Source organism: Anolis carolinensis, unplaced genomic scaffold, assembly GCF_035594765.1.
Source record: "Anolis carolinensis isolate JA03-04 unplaced genomic scaffold, rAnoCar3.1.pri scaffold_8, whole genome shotgun sequence".
NCBI classification, from domain to species: Eukaryota; Metazoa; Chordata; class Lepidosauria; order Squamata; family Dactyloidae; genus Anolis; species Anolis carolinensis.
This window is the reverse complement of record NW_026943819.1, coordinates 15306883-15319830: the sequence shown is the minus strand read 5'-3', so window position 1 is coordinate 15319830 and position 12948 is coordinate 15306883. Positions and strand designations below refer to the sequence as shown.

General features: G+C 40.5%; 3 protein-coding genes across 4 annotated transcripts in view; 1 reads left to right on the top strand and 2 right to left on the bottom strand.

Moving 5' to 3' along the window:
* Window positions 1-226: 226 nt before the first annotated feature.
* On the bottom strand, window positions 227-6143 carry LOC100554117 (zinc finger protein 229). The gene is made up of 2 exons (XM_016995611.2): window positions 5300-6143; window positions 227-2893 (listed from the first exon to the last, which is right to left on the bottom strand). The coding sequence occupies exon 2, from the start codon at window positions 2725-2727 to the stop codon at window positions 1531-1533; it is 1197 nt and encodes a 398-aa protein (XP_016851100.1). The 5' UTR covers window positions 2728-2893; window positions 5300-6143; the 3' UTR covers window positions 227-1530.
* A 127-nt stretch (window positions 6144-6270) lies between these two features.
* Window positions 6271-12768, bottom strand: myl7 (myosin light chain 7). Its single transcript, XM_003224195.4, has 7 exons — window positions 12650-12768; window positions 10668-10778; window positions 9406-9481; window positions 8369-8473; window positions 7885-7963; window positions 7682-7730; window positions 6271-6469 (listed from the first exon to the last, which is right to left on the bottom strand). Exons 1-7 carry the CDS (start codon window positions 12650-12652, stop codon window positions 6368-6370), a joined length of 525 nt encoding a protein of 174 aa, XP_003224243.1. The 5' UTR covers window positions 12653-12768; the 3' UTR covers window positions 6271-6367.
* ykt6 (YKT6 v-SNARE homolog) overlaps window positions 6349-12948 on the top strand; it is a 57059-nt gene continuing 50459 nt past the window's right edge. For both annotated transcript variants that reach the window (XM_016995612.2, XM_003224196.4), the window contains exon 1: window positions 6349-6488. The gene's annotated coding sequence lies outside the window, so the exon portion shown is untranslated. The remainder of the gene's footprint in view (window positions 6489-12948) is intronic.

Below are 12948 nucleotides of genomic sequence, written 5' to 3'. Positions count from 1 at the left end.
AAAGTTATTATTATTATTATTATTATTATTATTATTATTATATATGCCAAGACACTTAAGAATCATTTCTACAAGGGCCAGATTTGTACAAATGGAGTATATGGAGAGACACAGTAGATTCAATCAGATCCCACCCAAAGAAAGACTCTTATCGGTGGCACCGCCTAAGTTGAAAATCTGAACCACATATTAGATAGCTGCTGTTTGTACAAAAAAGAAAGGAAACAACAGTCATGTCTTTTTATTTGTAATAAAACGAGCTGGGATACAGCAGCCAAAACAACATTTTTACAAGCTGGTTATACCCCGTTTTAACAACAAAAGTTGCCCTTTATCTATATAAAGCATCTAAAGGGAGATTAGAGTATATTGATCAGATTGGCATACAGTGTAAGGGGAACGAGGACATTTGATGTATATACTTAAGATTATGGTATGTTTGGTTACAAGTTGGCCACTCACACTTTTTCTCTCTATACTTGTAAATTTTTATTTTTACTCAGACTTGATGTATACCGTACACTGTGTTTATACTGTGTGTTTTAGTAAGGCCAATTGGCTGATCCATAAAAATCATTTCGTTTCATAATCAATGGATATTAAAACTATGGTAAAAATAAGAGTACAGTAGAGTCTCACTTATCCAAGCCTCGCTTATCCAAGTTTCTGGATTAGCCAAGCCATTTTTGTAGTCAATGTTTTCAATATATCATGATATTTTGGTGCTAAATTCGTAAATACAGTAATTACAGCATAACATTACTGCGTATTGAACTGCTTTTTCTGTCAAATTTGTTGTAGAACATGTTTTGGTGCTTAATTTGTAAAATCATAACCTAATTTGATGTTAATAGGCTTTTCCTTAATCCCTCCTTATTATCCAAGATGTTCGCTTATCCAAGCTTCTTCTGGCCCGTTTAGCTTGGATAAGTGAGACTCTACTGTATGTATAAATAATCTGATAAAACAATTAAAAGGAACACTTATTACACAGGCTTAGAGGAAAAGATAACAATGGGACAATATAAGAAGACAGAAAGATCAATGTGAATGCCAGATGACAAGAATTCATTTGCTTTTGGAATAGAAGATACTGTAGTTGGAACCCCTTTATATGTTAAAGAATATGTACAATAGTGCTCTCCCTTTTCACACCCCTGGTGATAAAACAGACTCATGTATTTAATTAATTTACTAACAAAACTCTGTGACCAACATGCATTTTTTACTAGCTCCCATCTTTTTTCCCTTTCTTTGTTCCCCTTTCCTTGATGTCATAAAACTGAGAAAATGAAATAAAATATCATTTTAAAAAAGAAAAGTTTGGACAACTCTCGTCTTGGAGAATCTTTCTCTGGAGTCAAATACTACTGTCCTCTCCAATGTGAATTCTGACTCGATGTAGATTTGGACTCTCAGAGAAGCTCTTTCCATACACCATGTGTTTATACAAAGTTTCTCCTTAATGTGAGTCCTTTGATGTAAATGTAAACTTGAAGTATGAGTGAAGCTCTGTCCATACTCCAGGCATTAAGAGGGCATCTCCCCAGTGTGAGTCCTTTGATGTGAACGTAGACTTGAACTATGAGTGAAGCTCTTTCCACACTCCGGGCATGTATAGGGTTTCTCCCCAGTGTGAGTCCTTTGATGTGAACGTAGATCTGAGCTATGAGTGAAGGTCTTTCCACAATCCAGGCATGTATAGGGCTTCTCCCCAGTGTGAGTCTTTTGATGTGAATGTAGATTTGAACTATGAGTGAAACTCTTTCCACATTCCAGGCATGTATAGGGTTTCTCCCCAGTGTGAGTCCTTTGATGTGAATGTAGATTTGAACAATGAGTGAAGGCCTTTCCACACTCTGGGCATGTATAGGGTTTCTCCCCAGTGTGAGTCCTTTGATGTGAATGTAGGCCTGAACTTTGAGCAAAGCTCTTTCCGCACTCCAAGCAATTATAGGGTTTCTCCCCAGTATGAATCCTTTGATGTAAACTTAGACCACCACGCTTAGTGAAGCTCTGCCCACACTCCAGGCATTGATAGGGCTTCTCCCCAGTGTGAGTCCTTTGATGTGAAAGTAGACTTGAACTATAAGCAAAGCTCTTTCCACACTCCAAGCATATATAGGGTTTCTCCCCAGTATGAGTCCTTTGATGTGAACGTAGATTTGAACTATGAGTGAAACTCTGTCCACACTCCGGGCATGTAAAAGGTTTATCCCCAGTGTGAATCCTTTGATGTGCACTTAGACTATCCCGCTTAGTGAAGCTCTGACCACACTCCTGGCATATATAGGGCTTCTCCCCAGTGTGAGTCCTTTCATGTGAACGTAGACTTGAAATATGAGTGAAGCTCTTTCCACACTCCGGGCATGTAAAGGGTTTCTCTCCAGTGTGAGTCCTTTGATGTGAAAGTAGATCTGAACTATGAGTGAAGCCCTGTCCACACTCCAGGCATGTATAGGGTTTCTCACCAGTGTGAGTTTTTTGATGTGAACGTAGATTTGAACTATAAGTGAAGGTCTTTCCACACTGCAGGCATGTATAGGGTTTCTCCCCAGTGTGAGTTCTTTGATGTAAATGTAAACCTCCACTGTTAGCAAAGCTCTTTTCACACTGTAGGCATTTGTAGGGCTTCTCCCCGGTGTGAGTCCTTTCATGTTGCTGCAGACAATCCCTTCGAGTGAAACTCTTTCCACACTCCAGACATTTAGATACTTTCTCCTTCATGTCAGCAGTGATGTGGGTCAATACAGATACTTGACTCTTTTTTCCCCCTTTCTTATCTGTGAGGTCAAGAATTCAGCAAGATCATCACATTGAGAGGATTTACTCTTCCTGTACTATTGGCTTCCTTTCTGCACCCGAGATGTGGTTCCATAGAATCCTTATTTCCCTGGCCAAGAAAGAAGCAGAAGATCAACTATGAGAACCAGAAACCTTCTTCACCTCCAAGATTTCCCCCTTTTCCCTTCATAGGTCATGTTGAAAATGGAAATACCAAAAAATTGAGAAATCTGAGTCTCAAGCACATACACAGACACCAGCAAAACCAATCACTGATTCTTAAAAAATAAGAGAATTAATCCAGAAAGAAAGAAGTAAAGGAGGGAGGGAGGAAGAAAAAACAAATGACAAAAGGAAGAAAGAGGAACTTGTTCAAATTATTGGAGTATCACATTGATTTCACTGGATCGAACACATATGTGGCTAAATGAATGGCAGGCAGGCAGACAGGCAGAAAGGAACAGTTCTTTCCCATATTAAAGGGCATAATTCATTGGATAATAGGTTTCCCTAAATTACTAGGATGTGCTAAATGCTGAGGGACACAAAGATTACTGGGCTGCCTCCCATCCCACCATGAGTCCCATATCTGCTTCCCTGGATGCTTTTTGGAAGGCACCTTCAAGTGGTCTCTAAAAGGTCCTGAATGTTCTGTGCTTCTGAAAGGCTTCCCTGACCTGGGGCACATATTCACGGTGGAATGAAGGCAAACTGGCTCCACTCCAACTACCATGGCTCAGTGCTCTGGAATGTCTAAGAGTTGTGCTTCAGAGAAGGCTAAAGACCTTGTGGAACCATGTTCCCATGATTTCCAGAGCATTGAGCCATGGAAGTTAATGCGGTATCAAACACATTCATTCTATAGTATAGGTACACACTTCAGTTCAACAAGATTTCGGCTTTTAACAGCTTCACCTTTCAAATTTTCATTATCTAGCAGAGCTTTAATTGGCAGCTAGGGTAGAAATATCTTATCACAAGGCATGTTTTAATAATTTTGGTGAACAAAAAAGAGATTTAAAGATCGGCTTAAAGCTAACCTTAAATATAAAGTATAAATGCACAGAGAGAACTGAGAAGCCCTGACCTTCGAGCGTCTGACAGGAGCTGATTTCTGCTGTTCAGAAAGTCACTATAAATCCTCTCTGTGACATCTTGGAGTCAGCAAGGGGCATGGATGGAACAAGCAGCTGAATTGACTGGTTTTCTCGTGGGAAAAGACTGATAAGGGTTTTAGAGGTGGGGTGAGATTGAGAGGAAAGGAGGGGTGCTGGCTGACATCACCATAAGCGTTTAATTTCTTTTTTTCCCTGTGTCAGGAGCAACTTGAGAAACTACAAGTCGCTTCTGGTGTGAGATAATTGGCGGTCTGCAAGGACGTTGCCCAGGGGACGCCCGTTAGTTTTGATGTTTTACCGTCCTTGTGGGAGGTTTCTCTCGTGTACCCATATGGAGCAATGGTTCTCAACTTGTGAGTCTCCAGTTGTTTTGGCCTACAATTCACAGAAATTCCAGCCAGTTTAACAGCTGTTAGGATTTCTGGGAGTTGAAGGCCAAAACATCTGGGGTCCCACAGGCTGAGAACCACTGTGATAGAGGGAGCCCATCTGAACTCTCTCCAGATTCAAACTTTCAGGTCAGCAACCCAACCTTTGGGTCAGCAGTTAAACCCTCACTATACCACAGAGAGAATGGAAAGGAGATTCCAACTGAATATTAGGAAGAACCTGCTGACTGTAAGAGCTGTGCAGCAGTGGAACTCTCTGCTTCAGGGTGTGGTGGAAACTCCTTCCTTGGAGGCTTTTAAACAGAAGCTAGATGGCCATCAGTCAGGGGTACTTTGTGCTTTTCCTGTGTCATCGGTTGGGAGCCCCTCCCATCAAGAAATAACTACCACTCTGGGGCCAGAGTGAAGAACGGGGGGGGGGGGGGGGGCAGGAAGGCATTATACCAACCTGAGAGCCAGGAAGATAGTTTCTTCTTGTCTCCTGTGCCATAGCAACATGCTAAGCTAATTTTATATACATACACACACACACACACACACATAGATATAATTTTAATATATATAATATATTGTATATACATATAATATTGAAATTAATATTATAATGGAATACAATATTATACTACTACAATATGAACGCCCTTCCCATTGAAGTCAGGCAGGCTCCCTCCCTCCTATCCTTCCGTAGGAAGGTTAAAACTTGGTTATGGGGTGAGAAGAGCGGGATGTAAGTGTAGCAAATAAATAAATAAGGCAGAGGGTTGGATTAGATGGCTTATGTGGTCTCTTCCAACTGATTTTGTGAAACCGCTGATCCAAACTGATGTAAATGGGACTCTCTAGACCAGGCATGGGAGAACTTGGGCCTTCCCTCCAGGGATTTTGGACTTCAACTCCCACATTTCCTAACAGCCTCAGGCCCTTTCCATTTTCCCCTCAGACGCTTAAGCGTTTAACTACTTTCCATTGTTTTTGTTTTCTCCCTGGAATTCGAGCACGGAGCCTCACCTCTTTCTTTCCTTTCTTCCTTCCTCTTCGCCCTTGGCTCCAATGGAGACCTCGCTTCCGTCGCTCCGGTCTCTTCCACTCAGAAATGGCACCGGCGGAAGAGGCGGAGCCCACGGTGACGTCACTATCCGTCTCTCTAGGAAGCAAAAGGGGTGGGGCCTCTGCGGAGCGGCCGCGCTTCTGATTGGCCAGCTAACTGGCACTCTCGGCCCCGCCCCGCCTTGCACGTTTAAAGGAGAAGCGACATCTTTCCCCCCTCCTCCCTCCCATTGACAGACATTTCTGCGCAGGCGCAGTCGGGCCTTTCATACCGACAGAGGGCGCCTGTTTGTTTATAGCAGCTCTGAGGAAAAGTAAGATCATCTGTATATGAATGCATATGAAATTGGTATGTGTATGTGTGTATATCTATATCTATATATATCTGTATAAGCACATACTGTATATACAAGATTGTTATATCCCTGTGCGTGCATGTATATATATCAGGCATGGGCAAACGTAGGCCCTCCAGGTATTTTGGACTGCAACTCTCCCAATTTCTAACAGCCTCAGGCCCCTTCCTTTTTCCCCTCAGCCGCTAAATTTGGTCATTTTGGGGGGAAAAAATCCTGATAAAACTTGAAACCTGTCTGAACCCAAAACCTGTCTGAACCCACAAGCTGCTTTTGAAGGAAAACAGCATGAAGTATCTCTAATTGTCTGAGTTGGAGATAAATGTCCTCTAACTATTTTTAAAGCCCTCGATTATGTGCAGATATCTATTTCTCCAGTCATTTATTGACAAACTAAGTCTAGAAAGGAAATTGTATTTAGCCTGAATTGAATCGAAATCTAAACTGCCAGTTCTAAATCACTGCTTCCAGTTCTGCCCAAAGCTCTCTAAAACTGTACCAATGTTGTTACAGGAAATGACAAAATGATGTCACATCTTAGTCATTACATTTCATGGTATAGTTTTGTCGTCATAGTAAGGCACTTATTCATTTCTTTATTGCAGGTTTATTAGCAATACAGTAGATCGCCTGTTGTTTCATCATCAGCATATCCTGGTCTCTGCACAGTTCTTCAGTCTTCCTTCTCGTCACCATGTGTGATGATGTAGCATAAGGATTTGTAGTCAATGTTTCCAGCTACGTCAATGGGAGCTAATGCAAACATTTGTTCTACCTACACAACACAAGCAAAGGTAAGAAGAACCAAATCAATTTTACCAATTCTTGGGAACTTTGTAATTGGATAGTTGGGTTTTCCTCTTCCCAGTTTCCACCAAAGTCCAACCACCTTGAGTCATTTGAGTAAATGAATACCAGTCTTACAAGCTGGTAAACTAGCTTTCATAATTCTGTAGATAAAAGCCTATGAACAGGTTTTACCCTTCTGTTTGGAAGTCGAATATTGTTTTAGATATTTAATGAGACGGTTTTTCAATTTTTTTGCAAGCACCTTGAGTTCCACTTGGGGAGAAAGGTAGCCTACAAAGAAATTGCTCATCTTTTCAGACATTCACCACACTATTCAGAGGCATACCCATTGCTATGGCTAAATTTCGATGCTTGGCATACAGTGTTCCCTTGCTACTTCGCAGTTCACTTTTCACTCCCTCACTGTTTTGCAGGTTTTCAATTAATATTAATGTACACATTTATCACGGTATTTTCACTGTTTTGAGAGTTTTTGCGGTGTGCAAAGGGTTTTGGAAGCGGGGGAAAGGGAGAAATAAAGGGAGAGGGTGGGAGGGTAGGGAAAGGTTGGAAATAAAAAAGGGTTATTTAGCTTACATTCTTCTTATCTGCCGGTGTACTGTATATTATAACTGCTAAAATAAAGTACAGACTGCATTGTAGTAAGTGGTCTGTGGTTTGCTCTCCTCCACACATAGAATAAATATAGTGCCCCTACTTCACAGATTTTCAATAATTGCAGGTGGTCCTGGAACGTAACCCCCGCAATAAGTGAACACTGTACTGATAACAGACTTGTGGTCCCTTTTTGCCCATCCTGAAACTGCCTATTCCAAGATTCCATAGCATTGAACTACTGCAATCAGTTGAATAGTACCTCTACCATTTTGTAGTATGAATTGATACCAGTTTTTCAAGTTTCAAAACCCAGTCCCATTAACACACCTAATCTCCAGCATCGTGAATATATAGTACGGATTTATGGAGAGTGGATGTGAGACATTCCAGGTCAGCGTTGCTCAAAATGGGCAACCTGTGTCCAAGCGTTTGCCCATGCCTGAAATATTTACATTATATATGATATATATACACATTTCTTGTGGCTCCACAATAAACCTTTCCTTTAAAAAAGGCTCAGTGGCTGAAAAAGTTTGAAAACCTTTGTTCCAGGCAGTGCTGTATCAAAAGGATGCCTCACCTCCTCAGGAGTGAATTTGTCTGCCTGTGTCATCAGGAGCTGTTTAAATCTGGAAGCCAAGATTTGAAATAAAATAAGACAGTGTGGTTCACAGACATTGTCCACAAATTCTCAGCTTCTGTTTCATACAAATGGATGCCTTCAGGGATTTGGGGGAGGGGGAAGGAGGGACATAGTAAGTCAATAGTAATTTCTGAACTTACTCATCTTTGTTCACATAGCCACTTGCATTTGGGTCAAAAAGCTTGAAGGCAGCAAGGATCGATTCTTCTGGGTCAGTACCTATGGAAGGGAGAAGTACATTTTATATTGCAGTGATTCTCATGTTTGCATGAAAGACTCAGTACAGGGCAGAAGAGAAGACGTTCCAGGAATAGTTTCCAAATTGAATAGAACTAGACCAAACAATGACTCCACGTTTTGAGATAAGGGTTTTCAAGACATGATTCAGTCAATTTTTTAAAAATTAATTATTCATAATAAATAAATTATACAAATCACACACAACTAACATTAACACAAAACATACAATAAACCAGTTAATAATATATTTTTATAGATTTAATCTCTATGTTCACCCGCCACCCAGGGGACATTTATTCATCTTTAATAATAATATTTTTTATATTTACGTCTTCTCCAAAATACTAATATATGTTGATTTGTTCTTAAGCAACATCAGCTTACCGTTCAGTTTCTCCCCAAAGAGTGTTAAGAAGACTGTGAAGTTTATCGGCCCTTTCCCTTCCTTTAGCATCTCATCCAGCTCCTCATCTTTCACATTCATTTTCCCTATAGAGGAAAAGCAAGACTCAAATATTTTAGAAATAGAACAATTAACTGCACAATTTAATTTTCTTGGCTGCTTTTTTTCGATGCAAAATCAGGATAGGTATCTGTGTTTTTCAGTTTTAGCCATACAGATCTCATCAGATGTGGATAATAATATGCACAGCTTCAGAAAGGCATGTTTGTAAGTGTCAACCTATTTCTTTGCCGCACACTTGCCGCATGGGGAAGCCACCACATGCCGCAATCCCCAAGCTCAAGAACAGTTGACATTATCATACCAGAGTGTTTCTGCCACTTGCAGAATTCTGGGAAATGTAGTTTGTGAAGGCCCCATCCTAAACTACATTTCCCAGAATTCTGCAGATGGCAGGAATGTGGTGCTGCCCACTTTAAAGCCCTTGTGTGATAACGTCACTACAAAGGAAGATAAGCCTTGCTGCCCTCCTTCTGCAAGTGAAGTGCAGTGTTATCACAAATCCAGAGCTGAAGTGCTCACGGAGCCCAAAATAACACAGCTACTACATCATCTGTGGTTCTTCTTCAGATAAAAAGATCCTTTTTTTTTCCTTTCTGCATTCCAGTGAGAAAGGTCACTGTGAGTTTTGTATTTTGCTCCTCTTGGTTGGTGCCAATCCTAAAACCAAGAACAGAGAGGAATTATTTTCTATGCCTTTTAGGATGGTTTCTGGTTCCATCTCATTACTCTCCAATGATCCTAATTTAATCCAGAGTCCTAATTAGTCTTCTGGATCAAATAAACTTTGGGGGTTTTCTTCCAGCTTTTAAAATGCTGCAGTCTCTCATCCCTCTTTTCTCTCTTTGTTCTCAGTATATTTTAGTAACTGTCAACAGAATTCAAAGAGCAATTGACTATTTTTTGACTCAATTTACTTGTATAGAGTGTGGCTTCATAACAAGGGGAAATCACTTACCAAGTTGCCCATAGGTCTCTTTTAAGTCTGATTTGCTGATAATTCCATCACGATTTTGGTCAATGCAGCTGAATGCCTTGGGGAGCAAAAGGAATAAATTTATGTAGGTTTCATAGTACCTCTGCTACTTATACATATATGAATCTTTTTGAAAATGTTTTGTTCCAAGGTTCCTCTAGACTGGGAAGGTATCAAACACAAGTAGAGCTGAATGACCTTAAGTTCAATAACAACAATAACAACAATTGACTTTTTTTGTGGCAGGGCAGCTTTCAGATAATAATATGCTGACACTCTCAATTTGAAAATATAAAGTTGTGAATATACCACATATGTGTTGGAAATGCAACCATACTCAACATTTAAAAGTTGTGGGTGTCTTAACAAGACTGCAATATAGACCGACTGACGTTCATAGGGTCTCTCTACCCCTGCTTTGGCCTTAGCGACCTTTCCTGTTTTTAATAAAGTTCCTAATAAAGCGTCCAGAGGAGGGCGACTAAAATGATTAAGGGTCTGGAGAACAAGCCCTATGAGGAGTGGCTTAAAGAGCTGGGCATGTTTAGCCTGCAGAAGAGAAGGCTGAGAGGAGACATGATAGCCATGTACAAATACGTGAAGGGAAGTCATAGGAAGGAGGGAGCAAGCTTGTTTTCTGCTGCCCTGCAGACTAGGACACGGAACAATGGCTTCAAACTACAGGAAAGGAGATTCCACTTGAACATCAGGAAGAACTTCCTCACTGTGAGAGCTGTTCGACAGTGGAACTCTCTCCCCAGGGCCGTGGTGGAGGCTCCTTCTTTGGAGGCTTTTAAGCAGAGGCTGGATGGCCATCTGTCGGGGGTGCTTTGAATGCGATTTCCTGCTTCTTAGCAGGGGGTTGGACTGGATGGCCCATGTGGTCTCTTCCAACTCTACTATTCTATGATTCTATGATTCCTATGGGAAAAAAATTTTTTTTTGCTCATGTAGCCATTGGTGTAAATGTCCCTTAATGATATTACTGTATTTATTTGAATTTAACATTCACCTTTTTTGGCTAAATTACCTGTCCAAATTTAGGGTGCATATTAAATTTGTTTCATATGATCCTCTTAGTGCTGCAGCAGTATCTGCTCCACCTGTGGAGCTCTGCTTCTCTCCCCATCACCAGCAGGAGTCCAAGTATGAGACCCAACTTTTGCAAAAGGCACTTCTCAAATCCAGGTCTGATGCTCTTGGGTTCATAGGAAACCCGGCCATGGTCCCGATCCCCGCCTCACCTCCTTGAACTCCTGGATCTGTGACTGCTCGAACATGGAGAAAACATTAGAGGATCCCCTCTGGGCCTGTTTTGCTGCAGCTTTCCTTTGAGTCCCAGCTTTCCTGCTGGCCTGGAAGGGAAGGAACCAGTTATGAAAGGAAAGAGTTATGTTGTACATTTTTGTCTGTACAATATTAATTTTCTAATCAAAAGATTAAACTAAACCTTTAGATTAGACAATAATTCAGATGTGTTGTCGAAGGCTTTCATGGCCAGAATCACTGGGTTGCTGTGAGTTTTCCGGGCTGTATGGTCATGTTCCAGAAGCATTTTCTCCTGATGTTTCACCCGCATCTATGGCAGGCATCCTCAGAGGTTGTGAGCTCTGTTGGAAACTAGGCAAGTGGGGTTTATATATCTGTGGAATGTTCAGGGTGGGAGAAAGAACTCTTTTCTCTTGGAGGCAAGTGTGAATGTTGCAATTGGCCAGCTTGAGTTGCACTGAATGGCCTTGCAGCTTCAGCAGCAGTATTTGAGAACACAGAAATGTTGGACCACTCTAACAATCACCATGTCAGACTACATAGAGAAGCCATTGAAATCTAAAAGCATTTCAGAAAGAAGGAAACCATGAAAATGAACAAAATTTTGCTACCAGTATTAAAAAAATATAAAATCAGGACAGTAAATAAAGAGCAACACTAAAAAAACAGGACATTCCAGACAGGAAGCAATCAGGGCCAGCTAACACATCCCAGGCAGGAAACAGCCAGGTTTTGAAGATGAAAGGCCATTAAATGCTAATCAAGCTGGCCAATTGCAATATTCATACTTGCCTCCAAGAGTAAAGAGTTGTTTCTCTCACCCTGGACATCATTCCACAGATATATAAACCCCACTTGGCTAGTTTCCAACATACCTTACAACTTCTGAGGATGCCTGGCATAGATGTGGGCAAAACGTCAGGAGAGAATGCTTCTAGGACATAACCATACAGCCTGGAAAACACACAGCAACCCATAATAATAATAATAATAATAATAATAATAATTATTATTATTATTATTATTATTATTATTATTATTGATACCCCACTTTTTGTCCCCACCAAGAGACTCAAAACAGCTATGTATCTCTTATTAGTGTTAAAATTATTATTTTATTTATTTATTTATTTATTTTAAAGCGGCTTACAAGGATTTAAATACAAAATATTAGAATTAAGCATCATTAGTATTAAAAACAATTTTGTTTAAATCCATAAAAACATATTCAAAACTAAAAACTTATGGGTCATATTGATGGCATTATTGAAACCCTTCGGGTTGCAGTTCTATTGGAGTCTACTTGTGGAGAGAAAAAGTGGGGTATAAATAAGCATAATAATAATAATAATAATAATAATAATTAGAATTAGAATTAGAATATAGAGAGAACAGGGTGGTGACATTTGAAAAAGGAATACACATTGTCTTTGTGTGTAAGCATTTTCGATGCACATTCTTCTGATTCCCCAGAGAACTTGGAGAAAGAGGAGATGTCTAGTGTAACAAACAAGTGAAATCCACACTAATTTAATTTTCAAATATCCCCCTGCATCTTCAGAGCAGCAGCATCATTTTCCAAATCATCAGCTAGACATGCAACTTGGACAGTTAGTTACTTCTAAGGAGCATGTTTATAATGACAAACTGGAGGCATACATAACTGAGAAGTAGACATACCTATATACTTGTAAGTGACATTCCAAACTCTGCTTGGCTCTTCCATCTTACTAGCTATCACCTGAACAAAATACCTTTCCCCAGTGACTCTTTCATTGCCTGTATAGAAGCAAGATCACTATGCCCTCTCTGTTTGTCCTAGGCAGAAGTTCAGAAGACCATGGCGCGTCTATCTTCCTCTGCTTAAATCTCCCATGGAAATGGGAAAATGTACAGCCCCAAAATCTGTCTCTTGCAATTAATATGTAGAGGAGGCAGAGAGCAATACAGTACTCACCATCTTGGATGTCTTCCTGAAGAAGAAGGGAGGTCTGGATGGTGTCAAGCAAAAGCTCAGAGCCTATATTACATGGCTTATCACAGTGGGCTAAATCTGGAACTCAGAGTATTTGTGTCTGCGACTGCCAAACTTGGCAGTCACAGATAGAAATACTCCGGCAATTGATAAGGCCTGGACGATAAGGCCCTTGCTGATAGAAGGGTGTTTCTTTAATAGCAGCACTCTACAATTTGCCCCTCGGAGGTATTCAGACTTTTAGTGTGCTGAGCCCAAAATGTGGTGCACAAATACATTTT

Excerpts from the sequence above, each read along its gene's own strand:
- LOC100554117 (XM_016995611.2), bottom strand. The coding sequence starts at position 2,727 with ATGAAGGAGAAAGTATCTAAATGTCTGGAGTGTGGAAAGAGTTTCACT.
- myl7 (XM_003224195.4), bottom strand. Across the intron at positions 8,474-9,405 it reads AGAGACCTATGGGCAACTTG|GGAAAATGAATGTGAAAGAT; the intron begins GTAAGTGATTTC and ends TTTCCTCTATAG. Across the intron at positions 7,731-7,884 it reads GGCTATGTGAACAAAGATGA|ATTTAAACAGCTCCTGATGA; the intron begins GTAAGTTCAGAA and ends CTTGGCTTCCAG.